We start from the raw sequence: 26089 nt of genomic DNA, 5'->3' as shown, positions 1-26089 counted from the left end.
ATGAGAGACATGAAGCAATATGAAGGATGGAATAAGCAGATTAACCTATCTAGTTAGAGACTGAGGATGAAATAATAAAGAATAAATAGGAGAAGAAAGTTTTTATGATAATTGCTGAATTTTCCCATAACTGATAAAAGTGTGAATTCATAGGTCCAAGAAACACACTGTATTCCAAACAAGATAAAGAGAAACCCATACCAAACCACATTATTGTGAAATTGAAAGATGTAGAGGAGATCTTCAAAGCAGGTAGAGAAATGATGGATCACCTACAACAAAAACACAGGTATAATGATAGCCAACTTATCAAGGAAAGATATAAGACAAAAGAGTAGAATAATACCTTCAAAATGTGAGAGAAAAAAAAAATCAACCTAAATTATGAACTAAAAAAAAACCTTTTTTACATAAATGAAAGTAAAATATGAAGACATTCACAGTTAAAAAACTAAAAATATTTACTACCAAAAGCCTTTTTCCAAAAGAAAAACCTCAAGGATCACTTCAAGAAGGAGAATGATCTCAGGTCATTCTGAGGAAGGAATAGTGAATAAATAAAATGGAAACATGTATGCAAATTCAAATAAAAATAATCTGAATAAAATAATAACATCTGATTTGGAAAACTAACATACAGAATGAAAACACTGGTAACAGTATTTGTTAGAGAAATAGTGATCTAATCTCAAGTGATATAACATCTTAAAATTATTCAGGAAGAGGGTGGATAAGGTATTATTCACCTTTAGACTTTGTTAAGTTAAAAATGTATGGTAAAATTTTAAGGATGTCCAAAGAATAAAAATAAATTGTATAAAGTCCAAGCCATAGAGAGAAAAATGGAATTAGAAAAAAAACAAAAAGGGGAATAGAGGTGGAAAAAGAATATGAAAGATAGATATCAAAATGTAAAATAGTAGAACCAAGTCTAAATATGTAAAGCATCAAAATAAACATAAATTAGCTAAATTCACCAGTTAAAAGGAAGAGATGGTAGGAGGGTAGGAAAACAAAACCCAGCTTTATGCTCTTTAAAATAGACACATCAATATAGCTGAGGGCACACCCCCACACACAAAAAGGTAAAGATGAAAAAAGTTGTACCTGAGAAATATTAGCCCAATAAAATCTGGCATAGCTATATCAGTATCAGGCCAAAGAGACTTTAACACTGAAGGCATTACCAGAATATGGAGAGTCACTATGAAATTATAGAAGGTTCAGTTCACGAGGAAAATATAAACAATTGTAAGGAAAAACAGTCATAAGTTCACTAAAACTGAGCGATTTCAACATACCTCACTTAATTAGTGGAATATTTTGATAGCTCAGTTAATAAGCTTATCTAATAAAATGCAAAGCTTTATAGCCAACAATTAGAGAATACATGCTATTCTTATGAAACATTGATAAAAACTGATCTTAACTTGGCTGGCTATAAGCAAGTTTCAATACATGTCAAAGACTCATTCATGTACACTACATTTTCTGACAACAATTAAGTTAAATTAAAGATTCCCATTTATATCCCCATAAATTTGTGATTTAAATATACATTTCCAAGTAACTCATGAGAAATACGTTAGGAGACACCATAATTCTAACTTTAAGATGTTTAGAATTAAACAAAAATGTAAATACTAAATAATCATCATAGTGAAAAAAGCATGAGTGGAACTTAGAAATTTTAAATACTTATGCTAGAAAAGAAGAAATGCTGAAGGTGAATGAGCTAAATGCAAATTTAAGAAATTTTATAAGAAATGATAGAATTAGCCAGAGAAGTAGGAGAAGGAAAAGGGAAAGAACAGAAATGAATGATACAGAAAAACAATATACAAAGTCAGAAGTGGAATTTTTAATAACACTTTAAAGTAGATGTACTTTCTAGTAAAAATAGTAAAAAAAAAAAAAAAAAGAGGGAGAATATAAATATAAAATGCAAATAAACTATGCTAGGAATGAGGAGGGATATAACTACAGATACTCTATAAAAAGATTCAAAAGAAAATAAGTAAAAATTATGAACAACTTTGTGGCAATTAATTTAATACTGAAAGAAATAGACAAATTCTAGGTATTTGTAACTTAACAAAACTTCAGAAAGCTATAGAAACTCTAAATAGTCCTACAGACTATTAGAGAAATTCACTCAATTTCTCTAAACTATTAGAGAAATTGAGTGAATAATTTTAAATCTTCCCACAAAGAATATGTTAAGTCTAGATGATTTTAAAGGTAAATTAAATTAGCTTTTAAGAAACAGATCATTCCAATCTCATACAAACTCCTCGAGAGAAGTGAAGAAGTGGGAATTTTCCCCAACTAGTCTTGAGACTAGTAATCTTCATATCAAAACTAGATAGCATAAGAAAGGAAAAATGAAAGGCCTGTTTCATTCATGAATATAGATGCAAAAATCTAAACAAAGTACCAGCAAACCAAATCTAGCAGGATAGCAAAAGGAAAATTCATTATGACCAATTCAACCCATTAATATACAGTTTGCTTAACATGAGAAAGTATGTTATTCCCACTAACAGATTAAAGGAGAAAAACTACATAATCAACTCAATACGTGAAGAAAAACATTTGATACAAACTCAAAATTCAGTCATAATTTTTTAATTATAAAATTCTCATTAAAGTTGGAATAGAAAGGAACATACTTAACCTAATAAATGCTGCCTGCCGATGCAGGGGACACGGGTTTGTGCCCCGGTCCGGGAAGATCCCGCATGCCGCGGAGCGGCTGGGCCCGTGAGCCACGGCCGCTGAGCCTGCGCGTCCGGAGCCTGTGCTCCGCAACGGGAGAGGCCACAACAGTGAGAGGCCCGCGTACCGCAAAAAAAAAAAAAAAAAGTGAACATCGTTTTTAAATGGGGGCAAAAGCATTCTGCGGTAGATGCGATTAACGTTCTCAGCTCTTCACTCCCTCTTCTGCCATGTTCCTTTGTAGTGCTGTAGAGACAGTGGCATTTACATCCTCACTCAATTTACTTTAGGATGAGACACATGACTTTATTCTGTCAATCAATGTGAGAAGTAACAGTGTGCCAATTCCTAAGTGAGACCTAAAGAGGTATCACGTATTTCCACTGTGGAAAGAGAACACCATGTAGCCTCTGCACAACCACTGTACACTCATGAAATAATAAGAGTGAAAAAAGCAAATAATATCTTAGTATTTGTCTGAAAATTGTTTTGATCTCAGGGACCCCGTGCATCCATGGACTACACTTTGAGAACTACTAGAATAATGTACATTTCCTATAAGCAAGTACAGTCTTAGACAACCACAATACAATCAAATCAGGAAATTGATGTTAATATATTACCATCTATACAAGTTTCAGACTCTATTCAAAATTTGCTAGTTTCCCCAATAATAATTTTTATGATGAAAGAATCTAGCTCAGGATCACACATTGCATTTAGTTGTAATGTCTCTTTAGTCTCCTTCCATCTGGAACAGTTCCTCTGACTTTCCTTGACAGTCATTACCTTGACACTTTTGAAGATTACAGGCCAGTGACTGTAGAATGTCCCACAAATTAAGTTTATTTGATGTTTCTACCTGAGTAGATCTAGGTTATGCATCTTTAGAAGGAAAATCCAGAAGTGATTCTGTGTTTTTCTCATTTCACCCTATCAGGTGGGGCAAGATTTTGATTTGCTCTATTCCTTTCGATGTTCACCTTGATCATTTGATTAAGATAGTGCCTCCCAGACTTCTTAAGTGTAGAGTTATTCTTTCTCTCTTAGTAACTAGTATTTTGTGAGGAGGTGATTTGAAATTATTTAAATTTCCCATTCCTAATCAAACTTTTAAATCATCCATTTATTTATATATGTTTATGGGTTCATGTTTTCTTATTTTATTCAGTGGGTTATAATCCATTACTGTCATTATTTATTTCGTTTCTAAAATTGTCCTTAGTTTAACCAGCCCATTCAAGCTGGCTTCCCTGTCATCTTGACATGCCTCTTCATTCTTGGAGCACTTCCTTGCTCTCTGGCACAAGGTTTTCCAGGCTCATCTTGTACTTTCTCTGCCCTGACCCTGATATCAGTCATTTCTCAATGGATCCCTGTTTCTTTTAGTGGAAAATACATTTAGAAGCTAAGTCTGGGCTTTACTTATTGCTATTGGGAGCTCAATTTCCCAGGCCCTCTCAATGGACAGAGTTAGGTATATATGTATGTAAATACACACATACACAAATATATATTTATACCTATATTTATTTATATCTATATCTATCCATTTTTCTCTCTCTATCTTGAAAATATATTGGTATCTCCAGTTACAAGCCAGCACTCTACTTTTCTCCCTCTTCATATTTCTAACTCCCTCCTTAAAAAGTGAGAAATCTGGCTCCTTACTGTAGTTGTTTATTTGATCACCCCTCTGTAAGTAAGCAGTTTCCCATATCTCCTGCCACCTCCTCCCCACTCAGGCATCTTTCTCATCCTGAGATTTGACTCCCCATGCCTGTTTATCTGTGTAAACACCCTGCTCACCTTCCTGGGACTCTAACACCTTATGGCAGGACATCCCACAGGTGGACACCCTCCTTTCACTGATGGGGCTTTGACATGTTATGCCAGGCCACCCTATGCATGAACACTTTCCTCTTCTGGACATGGACACCTTCCTCACCCTGTCTGGGTTTTGACACTCCTTGCTAGGCCACCCTTCTGCAGGGATATCCTCCTTTACTAGTTTTCTGACTCCTTCTGCCAGGCCACTCCTCCCGCATGGATTTCCTCCTCACCCCACCCGGGCTCTGACTGTCCATACTGGGTCACACCCCCGTGTGTACACCCCCTTCACCCTGCTTGGATTCCAGTGTACCATGCTGAGTTGCTCCTAAACATGGACACCACCCTTACTTTGCTTGGGCTGTGATACCCAACTCCAGGCTGCCTCTCCACTGAAGATAAGGATGCCATCTCACTCTTCTCCGTCGAGTGACTTGAGGAGTGAATTGCTCATGGAGGGAAAGGATAAGGGGAAAGAAAATGATCAGCCACCTCATGGCTGAGCTTCTCTACTTACAGTATAGGTTGTTCTTTCAGAACTTTATTTTCTTAATTTCTTTTAAATAATTTTGAATTTTAAGTTACAGCTTTCAAATTATTTGGAGGCCACATTTATTTTTTGGTTTATTTTCATTAGCTTTTAAACATTCATTTTCTTCTCCTTTTCTTGCAATGTCTTTAAATAGGGTTGTATCAAAATTCTTTTTTGTTCCCCATCTTTAATGAGAAGAATGTCCTAGACTATTCGGAAGAGGCTTCTGTGTGAGAGCAGGCATGAGTCACAGTAGCTTTCTTCATGGCTCAAAACTTTCCCTTTTTTGTTATCATGAAGTATTGAGATAATATGGGTACTTCTCTGCTTGATTAGGAAAGGCTTCCTGCTGTTATCTTGTTCTTTGCCAGAGTTGCATGCGCCTTGCCTTACAAAGTAGTGCTCTCATATTTGAACACTGTATTTTGTTATTATTACATTGAAGGTCTCCCTCCTCCGGTCCTCTGCCTTCCATGCCACTCCCTCCTTCCCGTTACATGAAATTTCTTTCTCCGTGAGATCTCTGAGGTTTTCACCCTGTTCAATTCGGATTCTGCTCCTGAAAATTTTTCTTCAGAGTGAGTCTCTAGTTTACTAAAAGCATGTATTTATTGAATATTTCTGAGATTCTCAAGGGTTTAAGCCACTTCTAATTGTCTTTTTGTGGGATTTTTTTCAAGTTCTGCTGGTTATTCTCAGATTCTATTGTTCAGCCTCCTGCTAAGTACTGGACCTTGTCATTTTAGGAATCAGAATCTGATGGCAATTTCTGGGCCCCGTGGCTTGTAGGCTCCATCAATTTCCTTTTCTCTTCACCACTACCAGTTCTGGATCCTGCTGCTATCACATGATTTGGCTATGCCCATCCATTTTCCAGGGCCATGGAGATTCCTTGATACCTGCTTTATTGAAGATATCACCTATAGTTGGGTTTTTTTGTTTGTTGTTTGTTTTACTGTCATGTGCTCATTTTATTCTTTTACTATAATATGTATTGTTTTTATGAGGGGACTTGGGGAAATTAATTTTTAAAAACGTACATTATTGTCATGTTCTTGCCATCAGAAATACCAAGTGATCTTTTAAAAGTGTAAATCAAATCATGTCAACCCTACCCCTACCTTCATCTCAGACCTCATCTCCAATCATTCTACCCCCGTATGATGGTTAATTTTATGTGTCAACTTGAATGGTCCGTGGGGTGCCCAGATATTTGGTCAAACATTATTCTAGGTGTTTCTGTGAGGGTATTTGGGGATGAGGTTAAACTTTAAATAGGTAGACTAAGTAAAGCTGATTGCCCTCTCTAACGCATGGGCCTTATCCCATCAGTTGAAGGCTTGAATAAAACCGAAAGACTGATGTCGCCCTGAATGAGAGAATTTGTCCTGCTTGATAGTCTTTGAACTAGGAAACCAGCTTTCTTCCTGCCTTCATACTCAAACTAAAACATCATCTCTTCCTCTGTCTCAAGCCTGCCAACCTTCGGATTAGAACTATACCATCAGCTCTCCTGGTTCTCAGGCCATAGGACTTGGACTGGAGCTATACCTTTCTCTTTCTGTCTCTCACTCTGACTTGTACACCACTCTCTCACCACTCTGTTGCAGCAACACTGGCCTTCTTACGGTTCAGAATACCCTTAAGGAGATTTTCATATCTTCTTCTCTCTGTCTGCAATAATAATGCCTATCTCATTGCTTTGTTTTACTTTTTTCATAGAACTTAACCATCATCAGAAATTATACTCTTTTTGATTTGCCTACAGTTGTGTCCTTTGGTGGAATGTAAGCATCCTGAGGGTGGGATATTGCCTTTGGTACTGCTGAAACTTTGGCATCTAGGACAGTGCCCAGTGGACAGAGGTATTTTATACGTATTTGTGAAATGAATTCAGAATTTCTGCTAATATCAACATCAGCACTAGAATCCCAAAGACATTTTTGATTTTCCAAAGAGGAATGCAATGACCCAATAAACAAAAGTTATGATCTATAATAAAAGAAGAAATTGCTAGTTTTCCATAATTTGTTTTCATCTTAACATGGAATTTAGGGTTTTATTGTTATTCAGGTATTTATATAGGTGATAAATATCAGAGACAAAGATGGATAAAAAAAAATATTGAACTTCTTACTATTGGATACTTACTCTGACATTTCTTTGAAATTCTAATTATTCTTTGAATAACTATCAGATTGGAATTCACACATATTTAGTTCTGTGCCTTAGCATGAAATATCCACTTGTCAAAAAAGAAGTGTGAAATTAAATGAGACATGTTATGAAAAACAGTTTAATCTATATACTTTGCCTCAGTTTCATCTAAAGAAATAGTAATAAAATGCAAAATTTCTTTTCAAAGTATATTTTTAAAAATATACAAGCATGTCAAACTAATAATCTTTACTGAGTGTCTAATATAATAAATTACTACCACCTTTCTTTGTGAAAATGGAAACCCTCTAGATTAGAAATTGTTGTTGTAATAAAGAAACACATATTTAATGTGTTCTATGCCACAGGCATTGTTCTAACTCCTATACTTTTATTTTTTTCATTCAGCTTCACAATACTTTTAGTTATATACTATTACTATCATTATTTCCAGATATGAAAATATAAACATTGCCAGAGTTTATTGTGAAGAATGTATTAATTCTTCTTTAAAACTTGGGATACAGGCTAAATCAGTTATCTATTGCCACATAGTAAACCACCCCAAACTTTGTGGCTTAAATCAACAGCCATTTATTTAGCTCATGATTCTGGTACGTGTTTTCTTCTGGCCTGGGCCAGACTCAGATAATCTTGCCTGGGCTTGTTCATGCAACCGTGGTCAATTGGCAGATTGTCCTGGAGTTGGTTAGTCCTGGTCGGCCTCACTCACATGTTGAAAGTTAGCTGGCCTTCAGCTGAAGTGACAGGGTGGCTGGTGTGTTAACCATGCCCTTTTATTTTGGAGGGATTTTTTTTTTTTTTTTTGATGCTTTGACATCTTGGGACCTTGCTGACTCTGCAGACACTGCCCCTCCCAGGGCTAGGTAATTCTTAAAGATAGTAAATAACTCACCTGAAGACACACTTTTCATACGCTAACCAATCTAAAACCATACTCTAACCACTTTCTTTATCAGGTTCTCACACTGGGCCACTACCCACCTGCCCTAATCACAGCAGACCCAGGTACCAGATAACTAGGAACAATCCCTATGGCCTAGAGCCTAATGAAAAGACTTGAAGTAACCAGTCCTAAAACTGCTTACCCTGTTTTGTCCATTACTTCCCATAGAAAGCACAATAAAGGCTCTTGTCCATCTTTTCCCCCACTCATTCTGCCTCTTGACTAATACTGGTGCTTCCACATGTGTCGTTTCCACCCCCAGTGACATGGCATGCTCCTTCCTCTTGGGATCTATGAATATAACAATGTCTTTTCAGTGGCAATTGTCTCCTAATCTGTTAGGCTCATTATACTTGGGGGAAAAAAAAAAGAAAAAAACTCCTACAATTTCAAACACCTGGGTAATGTATCATTTCATCATCCAGTGGGCTAGCCCGAGCTTGTTCACATAGCGGCAGGGTTCCAAGAGCTGCAAGAGAACAAGTCCCAGTCCATGAGTGCTTTTCAAGTCTTTCTTATATCATGCTTGCCATTGTCCCATTGACCAAAGCAAGGCACATGGCCACACTTAAAGTCGCTTGGGAGGAATGGATACAGGCTTGGGGTGTGGCTACAAGGAGCCTTTGCAGATTGGGGTCATAACTGCAATCAATCCACCCAACAGGAATTTCAGGAGGTTTCATATCAATTTCACATTGTCTTTGATCTGAGAAATCCTTAGGGTTTGGGCACTGAAATAAGTAATATTTGCCTTTTCACAACTCTTGGCAAAAATGTTAACAACTATCACAATGCTAAGAACTATTATTCAAAAGCCTAGGCTTATGAGCTAATAACGAAATTCTCTTTTACTTAGAGAAGTGACTGCTTGTGACTAGAGCACATGGACAATATAAAGCATTTTGGAATGGCGATTGTAGTTGTTTTGATGAAACCACCGAAGGGATGGTAACCTAATAATGATATTCATAGGAAAATTTAAATAATATTATGCCCCTAAATATCTCATTATTGTGAACATGATCAGAAACCTCTTGACTGAGATTTACAGAATCTTTTTCTTATAATAGACTGACTCTTTTCAATTTTTCCTCTCAAACTTAAACCCTTTAGCCTTCTTCAGCAACTTCTCAGTAAAATTCTTCCCTATTTCAGAATTCTTCCTTCCTTCTACATTATTTATGCATTACTATCATCTCATACCAACCTGCTTATGCTGTAAAGCATTATAGGGGAGCCAAGTAGCCCAGGAAGAAAAAAGAGAAAATAAATTGGAACAGAACACCAGATTTTATTTTCTCTTAGTATTAGCTTACCTCCATGAAGCAGAAGAAATTCTTTTCATCCACTTTCCCCAAATTCCAGAAATAGTCATAAACAGGAGAGACATGTCTCTCCTCACAAAGAGCCTACTTGATTGTCCTTGAACCCTAGATTGTTCTTTTATCTTCATAGTAATATATTTTCCAAGCCAGTGGATATAGGAAATCTGATAGACCTTAGTTTGAATCTCAGCTTAACCACTTACTAGATGGGGAAACTTCAGAAGCTTAAGTTGTCTACATGTTAATTTTGACTTCTAAAAAATGGATATAATAGAGCATAAACTCTAGCCTTTAGAAAGAGTTTAAGGCTGCCTTGCCTTACGCTCCACCCATTCTTCTACCCCAAGAAGGATCTCTGTTGTGAGGGGAGGGAAAAATGGAGTTAGGAAGGACATAGTGTTGCTACATTACAAAGGGATGGAGTTTTTATGGGACGATCAAGTGCTTATAATAGTACGGGATGAATCAGATTGTTTCTCTTTTAGACTCTTGTCTCTCGGACCTTTCTTCCTGTCACTCTTGTTTCTTTCATCTCAGGATACCACTGTGTTAGGTCTAGGCAGGGGGATGTCTTCGTTTGGAAAAGCCAAACAGGAACCAGGGTGAGGTCTGGGAATATGTAAAGCCAGGAATGTACCTACTTCTATCAGCTCCAAGAAAGGCAAGAGTATACAGACCTGGGACCAAACTTCAATAAAGAAAGCCAATTTGTCTGTAGCATTCTTTGAGCAAATATCTATTGAGACTTATTGTAGTAGCCAATTTGTTTACATATTCTGGCCAAATCTCTTTTCTGTGAGAAAATCATGATTATTAATCATTTCACAGGATTGTTATGACGATCAGATGAGGGGATATAAATATTATCTCTAATTCAGTGCATGCATAGTAAATAGCCCATACCAAATAAATGTTACTTGTAAATTTATAAAAACTTTGGTGTCTTGGGTTTATAATAATAACTAACTTTTTTAAAGTGTGAGTCAGCAAGTCAAGTTTGAATTTGTTGTTATTATCTACCACATTGGCTATATTTTACTTTTTCATAAGATTAGGTTATGGGCTTATCAGGTAATTTAACTTTTGATCATGGCAAATATTTAGCTGAATTTTTTTTGAATTTTGTTTTATTTATTTTTTTATACAGCAGGATCTCATTAGTTATCCATTTTATACATATTAGTGTATATATGTCAATCCCAATCTCCCAATTCATCATACCACCACCACCACCACCCCCTGCCATGTTCCCCGCTTGGTGTCCATACGTTTGTTCTCTACATCTGTGTCTGAATTTCTGCCCTGCAAACCAGTTCATCTGCACCATTTTTCTAGGTTCCACATATATGCATTAATATACGATATTTGTTTTTCTCTTTCTGACTTACTTCACTCTGTATGACAGTCTCTAGATCCATCCACATCTCTACAAATGACCCAATTTCATTCCTTTTTAAGGCTGAGCAATATTCCATTGTATATATGTACTACATCTTCTTTATCCATTCGTCTGTCGATGGGCATTTAGGTTGCTTCCATATCCTGGCTGTTGTAAATAGTGCTGCAATGAACATTGGGATGCATGTGTCCTTTTGAATTATGGTTTTCTTTGGGTATATGCCCAGTAGTGGGATTGCTGGGTCGTATGGTAATTCTATTTTTAGTGTTTTAAGGAACTCCATACTGTTCTCCATACTGGCTGTATCAATTTACATTCCTACCAACAGTGCAAGAGGGTTCTCTTTTCTCCACACCCTCTCCAGCATTTGTTGTTTGTAGATTTTCTGATGATGCCCATTCTAACTGGTGCGAGGTGATACCTCATTGTAGTTTTGATTTGCATTTCTCTAATGATTAGTGATGTTGAGCAGCTTTTCATGTGCTTCTTGGCCATCTGTATGTCTTCTTTGGAGAAATGTCTATTTAGGTCTTCTGCCCACTTTTGGATTGGGTTGTTTGTTTTTTTAATATTGAGCTGCATGAGTTGTTTATATATTTTGGAGATTAATCCTTTGTCCGTTGATTCATTTGCAAATATTTTCTCCCATTCTGAGGATTGTCTTTTCCTCTTGTTTGTAGTTTCCTTTGCTGTGCAAAAGCTTTTAAGTTTCATTAAGTCTCATTTGTTTATTTTTGTTTTTATTTCCATTACTCTAGGAGGTAGATCAAAAAAGATCTTGCTGTGATTTATGTCAAAGAGTGTTCTTCCTATGTTTTCCTCTAAGAGTTTTATAGTGTCCAGTCTTAGGTCTCTAATCCATTTTGAGTTTATTTTTGTGTATGGTGCTAGGGAGTGTTCTAATTTCATTCTTTTACATGTAGCTGTCCAGTTTTCCCAGCACCACTTATTGAAGAGACTGTCTTTTTTCCATTGTATATCCTTGCCTCCTTTGTCGTAGATTAGCTGACCATAGGTGCATGGGTTTATCTCTGGGCTTTCTATCCTGTTCCATTGATCTATATTTCTGTTTTTGTGCCAGTACCATACTGTCCTGATTACTGTAGCTTTGTAGTATAGTCTAAGTCAGGGAGTCTGATTCCTCCAGCTCCGTTTTTTTCCCTCAAGATCATTTTGGCTGTTCGGGGTCTTTTGTGTCTCCATGCAAATTTTAAGATTTTTTGTTCTAGTTCTGTAAAAAATGCCATTGGTAATTTGATAAGGATTGCATTGAATCTGTAGATTGCTTTGGGTAGTATATTCATTTTCACAATATTGATTCTTCCAATCCAAGAACATGGTATATCTCTCCATCTGTTTGTATCATCTTTAATTTCTTTCATCAGTGTCTTATAGTTTTCTGCATACAGGTCTTTTGTCTCCTTAGGTAGGTTTATTCGTAGGTAGTTTTATTCTTTTTGTTGCAGTGGTAAATAGGAGTGTTTCCTTAATTTCTCTTACATATTTTTCATCATTAGTGTATAGGAATGCAAGAGATTTCTGTGCATTAATTTTGTATCCTGCAACTTTACCAAATTCATTGATTTAGCTGAATATTAAAGTGACCAATCAAAAAAGTAAACTGACTTCCTTTGCTAATTTCTTTGGCCAGGTTTTTACACAGTATGTCTTTAAAAGACAAATTAGGTCATTAAAAAAAGGCATGGTGTATTTTAAATCTCAGCAAATGTTTATGTTTTATCTTAGAAAAAATTATAAAGAATAAAAATTATCATCTTTGGTTTCTTTTCTGCATTACATTTTCAAAGATCTAAAGAAATTGAAAAATAACTAATGCTATCATAGAAGAAAGAAAGATAGCTTTGCGTTAGTAGCTCAACATCAGTTTCTTGTAAAAGACACTCAATTTTTAGTGATATTGCATTGTTTGCCTATGTTTAAGCCTGAACAAATCCTTTTTGTCTAAATCATATAATCTGTATAGAATTAATCTTAATTTTATATTTGAAGTAACACGTCCGGATTATTAGCCTTAAATTACTCCTAATTATACTTCTTTTCAAGATTTTGGTTTTGAATTTATTTCCTGGCAGAAGGGCAAAGGAATGTCATTATATATGATCTTGATTTACCTGCCTGATGTCCTACTGCACAATGATTCATTTACTCCAAGAGTTTGAACGTGGGTGTCCCATTTTAAGAAAACCTGATTTTATCCAATGTAAAACATATTCCCTGGGGACAAAGGAGAAGGGTGGGCAATTACTCAATTAATACCCGATTCATACCTTTGAAATGCACCCTAAAGTAATTCAGGAAGATCTGGTTCATACACACACAAACACACACACACACACACACACACACACACACACATTCATTTTATACATGGCACTGTAGCCTCATGGGTATTTCATAAAGTGAGGATATCACTGTGTAGCAACAAATCAAATGTCTGGCCATTGCACACGTTGTATCAGGGCTTTCAGAGTCCTTTATAAACAAGCATCCTGACCTTCTTTTTCCCCTTTGCAGATGATCTCTCTCAAGCGGAGGACAATGATCCCCCAAAAGAATATGATCCTGGGCAATTTGCAGGCCTTCTCCATGGATCCTCTCCAGCATGTGAGTCCCCTGAAAATCCATTTCATCTCTATGGGAAAAGAGATGAACGTGAAGAAGGAAAAGATGAAGTCAGTTTGACAAATAGTCCTTTGCCTTTCAAGCAGACTCCAATAGAAAATAACTCAGAACCTTTGGTAAAGAAAATTAAACCCAAAGTAGTCAGTAGAACAATTTTTCACAAAAAAAGCAACCAACTCGAAAACCATACCATTGTTGGCACAAGAACAACTAGGAGTGGATCCCGGAATGGGGACCAGTGGATTGTGAACACGGGGGGATTTGTGGAGAGAGCCTGTACCCTGGGAAGAATAAGGTCATTGCCAAAAGCCCTGATCGACATGCATTTATCAAAAAGTGTCTCTAAATCGGATTCTGATCTCATTGCCTACCCTTCGAATGCAAAAACATCAAGAGTTAACTGGACTGAATCTTCAACTGCTGATCACAGTTCTAAAGGGAATTCTGAAAGAACGCCATCCTTCACTTCCGAATGGGAAGAAGTAAGATTTGTTCTTATTACTCCTTATTTAATGCTTTAGCATCGAGGGGGTTTTGGGAGAAGGATTTTCAGCTTTTTAAGTCTCTCAAAGGAAAAAAAATTAACAAACACATATAATTCCAAGTGGAAGGGAAAGGTTCCAGAGGTGTCACATGATAATTTCACAGTGAGTGTGAAAACAACACATGAGGGGAAATCTGTTGTTTCTATAGAAATTGATATCAAGCAGAAGTAATAACTAGCTATGAGGTACAAGAAAATGTTCACATTGTGTCCTACCAAGCATTGCAGCTGACAAATTGAGAAAAATATTTGTATTTTTGTTGCTCCATATCATTTTGTTACTTGCTAAACTCTTTGTTAGCTCATCTCCCTTCTTTAAAGTATCTTATAGTTTCAGAAGGACTTTTATAATCTTGATGATAAACAGAATGGTCCTGGCCTTTCTCCAAATACCATACAAAAAACACAAATTACTTAATATTTCCCTTTACAACTATTAGAGAGACATTAAAGAAAAATATGTTATAGTCCAGTATCACCAATTTAAGCTCTACTTAAAGACAAAGTCTTTAATTTCATAGAATTACTCAGAAAGCAAGTGCCCTTGTAAGGTTATAAAATATCATCCTTTTCCCTGACATCATTATTATATAATAAAGTAATGAAGTCTCTTGCTTTTTCTTGAATTTCTTCAAAGAATGGACCACACTCTTCCTTGGCATTTCATTCTAACATGTCACATTTTGTCTCTCAGAAGATTGTGCTGGTTGGATTAGGTTTTGAAGCACAGTAGGTCACTATAGTATTCTGAGAACTAGAAATGGAAATGTGTCTGGTATTGACATTCTGAATTGAGCTGTTAGAGAAAATCACTTAATCTCTCTGCACCTGTTTCAGGGTGAACAAAATGGGACCTTTAAGTAATGCTCACTGTCCTTTCTGAAACCTGCTGTCTTCCTAAGGTTGCTAGGATGATGAGGAGAGGGATTAAACCATAAATAGCTAAAGCTCTGACAGTCACATCTTCCTATACATTCCATAGTAGTAGATTGATAGTTTATTCAGATCTATCCATTTCTTATATTTATTAACTCTGTGAATAACATCTGGAGATCCTTTTTGGAACAAGGCAGGATTAATTAACATTTAACTTACCTCTTAGCATCAGGTTGTCTCCATGCCTAGATTCTTGTGATTACATGCTACAAATCAGCTTGTGTCTGGTTAAACCATTTAACAAGAACTTGGTTCTAATGGTCATGCTTCACTGGTCAGATGAGATGCATGCTCTCAGACAGAAGAGGAAGTATGCCCGAGAGGGTAGACATCGTCACGTGAATTTATCTTCAGCTCCTTCCCCATCTGAGTTTAAAGAATACACAATTTCTAACTTACTGACCCATGTAGGTCCAAACAAAGTTCATTTTAGGAAATACAAAGAAAAGGCAAGCTGATTTTGAAAGTTTAAGAAAGGGAAATATAATATGTATTTCTAAAAGCATTTCAAAAGATGTCTGCCTCCCTGTAAACCCTTCTCTGTCAGCCTCTTAATTGTTGAATTGCAATGGTAATAATATCAAGAATATATGCTTCTGGAAAAAAAAAGCATATATGCTTCTGGCATATGAAAGTATTTTAAAATGCAATGCTGTATGCTAAGTGAAATGAGTCAGACAGAGAGAGACAAATACTATATTATATCACATATATATGGAATCTAAAAAACATAACAAACTAGTGACTGTAACAAAAAAGAAGCAGACGTACAGATATAGAAATCAAACTAGTGGTTACCAGTGGCAGGGGAGAGGGGCAATATAGGGTCGGGGATTAAGAGGTACAAACTATTGGCTGTAAGATAGGCTCAAGGATGTATTGTACAACACAGGGAATATAGCCAATATTTTGTAATCACTGTAAATGGAAACTAACCTTTAAATTTTGTATAAAAAATAAAAATAAATTAAAAATTTTTAAATAAAAAATAAATAAAAGTGCAACACTATAAGTGAATGTAATAATTCCTTTATATGGTTTTTGTTTCTCACAGATTGACAAAATAATGAGTTCCATAGATGTTGGAATTAACAGCGAACTTGAAGAAATTAATGGTGAGAACACAAGTAAGGAAACCTCTCCTCTATGTTGTAAGGAATAAATGTGCTCAAGAACTAGCTATGAAATGATAGGAGTCTATAGATAATTTCATGTTTTACCATAACAATAGTAGCTACAAATTATTTTTTTCCATTCATATCAAACAACTATAACCTCTAAACAACATCAATTATACTGATTTAGCAAATTGAGAGATTTTTCCCCATGTGCTATTTTACTATGCCAGTTAACATTAATGAAATTCCAACTTTATGTAGAGCTAAGTATGAAGCAATTCAAAATGTTCTAGAACATGGTAACAACACACTACTATTTCTCATTCCGTGAAACGTCCCATTCATCCTGGCCAATTGATTAACAACTTCTCCTAAATTGTAAGCTCCAGTATGGCAAGAACTGTGTGTTATTCATCTTCTTGTATCCCAGAATACCTAGCAGCGTGTCTCACAAATAGTCGGTTCTGCAATCACCCTTACAAGGTATTGTTTTCTTCCCTATAATTAAAGCTCAAGAGTGGAAGGTCATTTAAAACTTGAAGTTAGTAGTGATAGTTGATGTTTCTGTAGAGATGATAAGATTAAGGTCTGCAGGAGAGAAGCCTAAATATATCACAGGGTAAACAGTTACAGTCCTTGTGGCCCTTTGATAGTCACCAGAGTCTTTTAAACAGCACTCTAAGTGACTGTTAAGCACAGGAAAGTTGGAGAAGCGCTCTCTTCTGGTGCACTGGGCCTGGGTAGACAAGAAGTGACATTGAAATCTGGGGTTGCAGTCAATGAAGGGAACGTTCAGGTCTAAATGATACCCTTGCAGGAGCACCCCACTCCTTGCTCCTATGCTGGGACAAGTATGAACTTAAATTGTTCTAATATGGCTGGGCTCCATGTTAATTAAGTGATAATTTCTTTAAAAACTAGACAGTTTTTTTTTCTAAAACACGTGTTTGTTTTAGATTTTAAAAACTGAAAAATTATGAAAAAAAGTACCAAAATTGTGTGCATTTGTTTAGTGACACAAGCTTGATGGCATGTGTAGCTAGCTCTCTCACACAGAAATGCTGATAAACATTGAGGACTTTTCCAGTATCCAGAGAACTAGCCTAAGAATGTATGTTGCCATATAGTTCTTTCAGATATGCTTACAGAATAATTTCAAGAAAGCTGTAGGAATGCAGATTTTTGACTGATGTGAAGGTAAGAATGTATTTTCTTATCATAGTAAGTTCCCCGTTACTGAGAATATTCAAGCAGAGATTTAATGCTTCTCTGTTGGAAGACTTAGGTGACATTGAACATTCTAATGTAAAATTCTTCAGATAGTACCATAGAATTGCGAAAATATCATAAACTTTATTATAATGAAAATAAGTACAAATGTTAAAATTGCCACTCAGGCAAAATTGCCTTTGAAGGGCATTTTAATAATAAATAAATCCACAGATTATTTTCCTTTAAATTACCCTCGTTTCACCTCTCGGATCACCATCCTACCCACTGCCTTTATTTACTATTTTTCTACAGTGATAATGAAAATGAAGACTCAGTCCCCAAAGCATCATTACTATTAACAAAGACTGGTTCTGTATGCGCCTTAATTTTCACTTCTTAATTACACACTAGTTATGCACTAAGTGATTGACCATAACATGTGGCATTCCAATTGGCCATTAGGCCATTTGTGAATTACAGCTTTAGTGGTGCAGGCTTTTCCCTCTCGAGACTAGACAGAACTGGAGAAGTGATAGACAACCCCGTGAAGATGACATTCCACAAATAATGTATTGGGTACTGAGTGTGGCCAGGAAATCGCATGGTGGAATAAAAAGTCAGACAGAAGTGAATTCAAATATCAGTCCTGCTATTTACTAGCTGCTTGATCTTCGGCAACTCACTCAGTTTCCCCATCAACAGAAATGGAGATATTAATGTAGGATCGTCGTAGAGACATATGCAATGGCATATAAGTAGAGTATGATACATGTAGACATGTATTAAATTTTACCTCTCCCTTGCCCTATCATGAGGGAGATGCTGTTTTAGACAGTGTGGGTATATCAAGGTAACCACACATCAGCCCTTCTTTTAAGAACTTTACAATGTCAGCTAGTCTCACAGCCTTCATGTTAAATTTGCTGTATTCCCTGGAATTGTGGCGTGTCAGTTAGAGTGCAGGTCATAACAAGCCCGACAGTCAGATGATACCAGAGAAGAGTAATTACTAAAAGAGAGCATAAAACTCCAGGCTACCCCGGCAAGGAGAAGAGGATAATCTAGATGTTTGTTTGTTTGTTCGTTTTGGCTGCGTTGGGTCTTTGTTGCTGTGCACTGGCTTTCTCTAGTTGCGGCGAGCAGGAGCTACTCTTTGTTGCGGTGCACGGGCTTCTCACTGCGGTGGCTTCTCTTATGGAGCACGGGCTCTAGGCGCACGGGCTTCAGTAGTTGTGGTACGCGCGCTCAGTAGTTGTGGCTCACAGACTCTAGAGCGCAGGCTCAGGAGTTGTGGCGCACAGGCTTAGTTGCTTCTTGGCATGTGGGATCTTCTCAGACCAGGGATCAAACCCGTGTCCCCTGCATTGGCAGGTGGATTCTTAACCACTGTGCCACCAAGGAAGTCCCTTTAGAATGCATTGATTTAAATGTGCTAAATTATTTTTATGAAATCTGAGTATTCTCTTTTTGCTTGACAATGAGGAAGACATGTGCAGTAAAACCAATGGGAAGTCAATTTAGAGTGAGCACGAGGCAATGGTACTTTACCTAGTATTGTGTTGTCGGCATCTACAGTTTTGTTTTGGAAGGCCACTGAGCCAAGCACTACGACTGGCTTCATCACAGATGCATAGTTCTATGAGCATTTATGATGTTTGTTGCTAAAAACCTCAGAAGGTGATTGGGAGACTAAAATCATAAGCAGTGGAGATACATGATGGATCAAGGATCAGCATTAAATTTTCCATGCTGTTGCCCCTTATGTTTCATTGTTTTTGTTTGCCCTCCTCCCGCCGCGCTTGCATTTGCAATTTCAGGTATTTTTGTAAACAAAATATTTATTGGACCAGGAAGGGAGTTGGAACTCTTCCATCTTCATTCCTAAAAATATGAACCAGCTCAAAGTTTGAGCAGTCTCTATGAATTGTATAACTAGTTTCACCCATAGAAATCATTTTTCTCTCTTTTAAAAAAGTTCCTCAGCAATTATACAGTAGTTTGAAGCTTATCTGGCAGCCCCAACTCTCCAGGACTAAGATAGAAATAAAAGTAAATAACATTTACTGAATTTATTTTAGGTCAGTCCCTTAGGTTCTCACTCAGACTAATATTAATGGATGTTTTTCACAAACATAACGTCTGGTTTCCCACTTGAAATCAGACTTAAATGCCAGATAAATTGGCATTGGCAGTAGGATTCAGTTATATCAATACCTCGTATTATGTAGAACATCCTGCTCTTTGGTGGTGCTGCATATGTGATATGATAATACATTCTATGTCATCGTGTACAGCCATGTATAGGATTTTTTCAGAGAAAAGATTTTAAGGTTAGATAGATTTGGCTTCAGATCCCAATGTTGCATCTCAGTGGCTTTGTGACCTCTTTGATCTCAGTTTCTTCCCCTATAAATTCAGAGTTTTAACAACCACCTCATAAGACTCCTGCAAGGTTAAATTATACGATTGTACTACTGTAGCCTAAAACATAGCAGGTGATCAATAAATATAAATTCTCTTACCTTCTTATCCAGGTATGCATGACTTACCTTTCTAATTAGAGTGTACACCACACAGGAAGATACTTGGGAAATCTTTCTTTTTGATCAGTAAAAACTGTAGTTAAGATATAACTCTTCATATTCTAAGTTTTTTTCACGTGGAGTCTTTCTTGAAGTTTTATTTCTTAACCATTGTCTTTGTATCACAAGGAAGTACTTTCATGTTAGGAAATTTACCATATTCATTGGAACTACTTCATGTTGTCACACTTTCCAAGAATCAAGTTGATGATCTTCTTGATGAGATTGAGAATCACTTAAGTAAAGTGGAGGCAATAATTGGCTCCACAGGATCTGCTTATTGTTACACAACAGCAAATATGCAAAGTAACCAAGTGCCCAGACTTTACAGTCCAGGGGTGGCTGATAATCTTATAAACACCCTCCTATTTCTAAACTGGCCTCACTCATCTCCTGCTACAAGGACTTTAGGTATAGGGACTATATTAGATTGATCTCAGGTACCTGAATATAAAAAATAGTATTTAGTTAAAACGTATTTTTTGAGGCTGGGATTTTTGTCCTTATACTTAAGATTGAATTGTATTCAAAGAGAAATATTCTAGGGTCTTATCTTTTAAAAATCTACTTTTGCCAATGTATGAATTTCATCTAAATTTTAATTATAAAGTATTTGTAAAGGATTTTACCATAGAGTACACTGTCTATATTGGATAGATAAAGCAACTCTTAAGTTATTTGCTTAAGAGAATACATAGCTCTGAAAGCAGCAGTTAACAATAATCCAGAGCCCTGCTTTCTAAGCTTTTGCTTCTCTTCCTCCAAGAGTCTGAGGGCCAGGTTACAGTGCAGGGTTCCTTATAGCCATAGAGACCTTCCATGGAGAGTTTCTAGGAATTTAGGGACTCGCTAAGGCAGAGTAAGTGTTCTCTCCTCCTGAGCTAAGCTCCACCTTCTCCCTGGTCTACAGGAACAGAGAGAGTTCACATGATCCTTTCCCCAAAGAGAGTCTGTTTCTAAGTGGCTACGGCAGACATCTCCACAGCCCCAGAAGCTGCTCCTCCCTGATGTTTTGGTTGCTTCCAGGCCCCTGATATTTACTCACACAGTTCAGATCTGCATCCGGAGGTTCTTTGCCATCAATGCAGCTGATAGCTGTGCTCCTGCTAAGGTTGCTGATGGGAATATCATTCCTCAAACTCTAGGAGAACAACTTTTTTAAAAAAATGTATTTACAATTTCCTAGAGTTGCCCTATTAGAGAAATGACAAAGAGGAAAGAAGCTGAATTGTATTCCATTCTTACTGTGTGCCAGATGCTGTGCAGTTTACTCCTGTGAGCATTCAGTTCTCCAAATAACTCGGTGAGGTATTATTATACCCATTTTATAGATGAAGAAAGGCTAAGAAAGGGTAACTTGTCAAAGTCAACTGCTTCAAACCTAGTTTTGTTTCTTCCAGAAGTTCATACTCCTTTCAATAAAATATGTTACTATAAAGAACAACCGACAGCCCTTTGCTTCTTTCTCTTTAGTTCAATTCATGAGCATATGCACTATGGGGAGCCAACTGAGGTGTTTACATGTAAAACCAACCACTTTCCCTTAGCAAAGCCTAACTATTGGTATGGAAGACTTTAGCTTAAACCCCAAAGCCCTCCCAAAGCACAGGCCACATGGTCATATATTTAAATGAATCACAAGCCTGAATATCTCCTACCTCCCGAAAGTGAAAGCATATGCTAATAATGATTTGGGTTTCACTTATTTTCAGAGGAAGAATTTTCCTTGCCTCCAGTAATATTTTTTCCATGAACTGTTAAATGGTACATAAAAGCCTCTCTGTGAAGTGCTTTGCAACAGGCATAACTTATTTTTTATTTTTATTTCTTTTTACAGCACTATTTTTAATAGAACCAACTGGGGAAGGTGGGTAGTGGCATACGTTAGCATACAGGCACACTATTGTCTAAATCAAGAGAGGATTAATTTTTATTATTATTTTATGTAACACTTCACTGAGTAACTTAGTTTTTTTTTTCAGATAGATTAAATCTAAGAAACTCCTTAATAATAGAATAACCATGTAACAGTGTGAGGTACAGTAATCATTAGGCTAGCATGAGTTAACTAATCTTTATCAAGAGATAGTGTTTAATCAACCAAACAATTGTGTCCTTAGCACAATAGACACTAAAATTTATTTAACATCTTTTAATGACTATTCCAAATAGTCATTAAAAACTAAAATAACCTACATAATAAAGATTTTGATCACTAAAATATGGCTGAGATTCTCTGGTTTTGAAATTACAAGTAATATTCATATGTGAAATTTGTTTTCTCTTAAGTATAAAATAGTTGGGTGTTATTCTGTGGCCTAATATTTGCCTATGATGTATCAATAGTTAGAACTGGTAAACTTTTTCAATTCAACGGAATATTTAACCTTCTAGAAGAGGCCTAGAGAGGTGAGCAAGTGCATCTTCTACTGTAGTTATACTGAAATACTTTCCATAACATCTTTCATATATGATCAATCAACATCTGCTCACTACTTCCAGAGACAATGTATTCTATCACTGGGAAGCTCAAATTGTTAAAAACTCATTTTTTCAAGTCCCTTCTATCCATTTTTCTCTTAAAAAAATTTCCAGTGAAACAAAGGATGGATAATGGCCCATTATTTCTAATATATTATGAGTATCTTCAGGGTATGGCTGATATTTTTGCTAGACCATAGCCCCTTGCCCATTCACCATTAAGCTGGAAAACAGTGCAAAGAGTCTCCTTTATAGACACTTTAAAAATACTAGTTGCATGACTTCTATATAAATGTCAGTGCATTTTACAAAGTCCACCATTAACAACCTCATACTTGTAAGACAGTCGGAAGTAAAAATAATTGGGAGTAATTTGAAATATAGACAACAGGCCTTCATAAGTTATGGGTCATCATAATGATTACTTTTAGATACAAATTTGTTTTCCCAAAATACAATGAAGAATGAAGTGATAAACATGGGTCACTTACCCATGAGAAAAACTTCATAGCTTATACTGGTTGTTTCTATGATACACTATTCTGGTAACAAAGGGCTTCTCATCTACCAGTATTTTTGATACTTAAGTATAAACTTCTAGAGAGTTATATAAATTTAAGAACAGTGGTACCCAGCAATATTACTTTTATGAATGTATCCTAAGGAAACAACAGGACAAGAGCAAAATATATGTATATAAAGATGTTCATATCAGCATTGGTTATGATCATTTAAGAAATAGAATCAAACCAAATCACCATTAATAGAAAATTTGTAAAATGAGTTACTGTAATTCCTTATGATGAAATGTTAAATAGCTAATTAAAAATGGCATTGTATCTATATTTACTACCATGGAAATATAGCCATAATATACTACTAAGTGAAAAAAGTAGATAACCAAGTAAATTATATCCCATTTTTTAATACACATGCATGAAAAACATCTGGAAGGACATATGCAAAAAAATTAACTGTGAATATCACTGGGTGAGACTATCAGTGATTTTTATTTTCTGCTCTCCTAAATTTTTAGAGTGAGTGTACGTTACTTATATTTTCATTGTCTACATCATTCACTAGAAGAAAGTATATGCCAATTTAGTAAATAAATAAAATGGTAAACAAATTGAAATTTATGCAGTCACAAATATGCAACCACATATACATAAACACTTATATGTAAAACATATAAATGTTATAGCCATCAGTGGTGATTAAATTTTGCCAAGTGAACACCTTATTGAATACGTGATTAAGTCTTTTTATTAGTTCTAAGTTAAAATAGGTGTGTTTCAGTGGTTGCAGAAAGGGGATTCATTTGATTTAGTTTTTGTTACTGCAAAAACTATTTTTAAATAACAACACAAATTTTTAATATATCCATAACCCAACCCCGATCAAATGATTTTTTTTCTTTTGTCCATGTCCTGGTCTGTGTACATATTCTAGTGACCTTCTAGCCTTTGTCTATGTGCACAGTCAATTTTTATGTATTAATAATTTTATAGATAGAATTTTGCAATCTTCATTTTCATGTTACCATTTCACAAAACTCTGTTTTCTTACTTTTTTTCTTACCCCCTTGCTTTATCACTCCTATGAATATCCAATGTTAACATGGAGTATATACTTGTGCTTTTCTTCAGTTTCTTTCATGCAATTACAAACAGAAAGATGATAGATAGATAATAGATAGGTAGATGTTGCTTATGTTTTAAAAATACGAGGTCAAGCTATATACATTTCTCTGCAGCTTCTTCTCATTTAACAACAATCATGGCTTTACCTTATTTTTATAATCTGTGAAACAAAATTGCATTGGTGAAGTTCACCGTCAGTGAGGAAGAGAGCTCTGATCTGATTACTACTCCCACCACTGAGCTAACTTGCTGTGTGACTTGGAAAATAACACCTCACAATGGACCTAAGTTTCTTAATTTGAAAATAAATGGTAGGACTATATCTTTTCCAACTCTATAATTGTATGACTCATGCTTTTATCTTTTGTTTTATGGGTTATTCTTTGGCAGAGTGTCCTTCTTTAAAACTTTCCACTTAATTTCTTAAGGACAAATGATCAATAAATCTCAACTATGTGTATTTCAACTAGATTCTTCTAGGAATATTGCCAGATCCTCAATTTACATTGCTTTTAAAATATATTAATGTAATAAGTGCATATTTTAATTGATAGAGGTGTGTAAGATATTTAAGTTCTTTGTTTTTTTATGCAAAAGTGACTTTCTACGAAGCATCTCAGCTCTTTTAATAAACCTTATCGAGGAGCTTCAAGATGGTGGAAGGAGTAAGACATGGAGATCACCTTCCTCCCCACAAATACATCAGAAATACATCTACATGTGGAGCAACCCCTACAGAACACCTACTGAACGCTGGCAGAAGACCTCAGAGCTCCCAAAAGGCAAAAAACACCCCACATACCTGGGTAGGGCAAAAGAAAAAAGAACATGCAAAGACAAAAGAATAGGGACTGGATCCGCACCAGTGGGAGGGAGCGGTGAAGGAGGAAAGGTTTCCACACACTAGAAGCCCCTTCGTGGGCGGAGACTGCGGGTGGCAGAGCGGGGAAGCTTCGCAGCCACGGAGGAGAGCACAACAACAGGGGTGCGGAGGGCAAAGTGGAGAGATTCCCACACAGAGGATTGGTGCCGACCGGCACTCACCAGCCCGAGAGGCTTGTCTGCTCATCCGCCAGGGCGGGCGGGGGCTGGGAGCTGAGGCTTGGGCTTCGGAGGTCGGTCCCCGGGAGAGGACTGGGGTTGGCTGCGTGAACACAGCCTGAAGGGGTCTAGTGCGCCACTGCTAGTCGGGAGGCAGTTGGGGAAAAAGTCTGGAGCTGGCGAAGAGGCAAGAGACTTTTTCTTGCGTCTTTGTTTCCTGGTGCACGAGGAGAGGGGATTAAGAAGAGTGCCACTTAAAGGAGCTCCAGAGACGGGCGCAAGCCACAGTTATCAGCACGGACCCCATAGACGGGCATGGTATATACTAAGGCTGCTGCTGCCGCCACCAAGAAGCCTGTGTGCAAGCAGAGGTCACTGTCCACACCTCCCCTCCTGGGAGCCTGTGCAGCCCGCCACTGCCAGGGTCTCGTGATCGAGGGACGACTTCCCTGGGAGAACTTCCGCACAGCGTGCCTCAGGCTGGTGCAAGGTCATGCTGGCCTCGGTCGCCGCAGGCTCGACAAGCATTCCGTACCCTTCCTTTCCCCGGCCTGAGTGAGCCAGAGCCCCTGAATCAGCTGCTACGTTAACCCCGTCCTGTCTCGGCGGGAAACAGACACCCTCATGTGACCTCCACGCAGAGCTGGGGCCAAATCCAAAGCTGAACCCCAGGAGCTGTGCCAACAAAGAAGAGAAAGGGAAATCTCTCCCAGCAGCCTCAGGAGCAGCCGATTAAATCTCCACAATCAACTTGATGTACCCTGCATCTGTGGAATACCTGAATAGACAACGAATCAAACTGAGGCAGTGGACTTTGGGAGCAACAATATATTTTTTCCTTCTTCTATTTTTGTGAGTGTGTATGTGTATACTTCTGTGTGTGATTTTGTCTATATAGCTTTGCTTTTACCATTTCATTTGTCCTAGTGTTCTGTCTGTACTTTTTTTTTTTTTTTTTTTT

At 36.8% G+C, this 26089-nt stretch overlaps 1 protein-coding gene across 5 annotated transcripts in view; it reads left to right on the top strand.

Annotated features, from left to right (window-relative positions):
• Positions 1-26089, top strand: part of ANKS1B (ankyrin repeat and sterile alpha motif domain containing 1B) — a 1179755-nt gene that overhangs the window by 669005 nt on the left and 484661 nt on the right. For 4 of the 5 annotated variants that reach the window (XM_027107272.1, XM_027107271.1, XM_027107270.1 and 1 more), the window contains exons 13-14: positions 13464-14053; positions 16106-16178. In XM_027107272.1, coding sequence (XP_026963073.1) covers positions 13464-14053; positions 16106-16178 — 663 coding nt within the window. The remainder of the gene's footprint in view (positions 1-13463; positions 14054-16105; positions 16179-26089) is intronic. The other variant, XM_027107273.1, reaches the window with a different exon arrangement.

The sequence above is a fragment of the Aethalodelphis obliquidens genome, unplaced genomic scaffold (genome assembly GCF_003676395.1).
Source record: "Aethalodelphis obliquidens isolate GAN/ISIS:26980383/991018 unplaced genomic scaffold, ASM367639v1 scaffold8, whole genome shotgun sequence".
In the NCBI taxonomy this organism is placed as follows: Eukaryota; Metazoa; Chordata; class Mammalia; order Artiodactyla; family Delphinidae; genus Aethalodelphis; species Aethalodelphis obliquidens.
The sequence above is the reverse complement of the archived record's forward strand: the minus strand, read 5'-3'. Positions and strand labels throughout refer to the sequence as shown.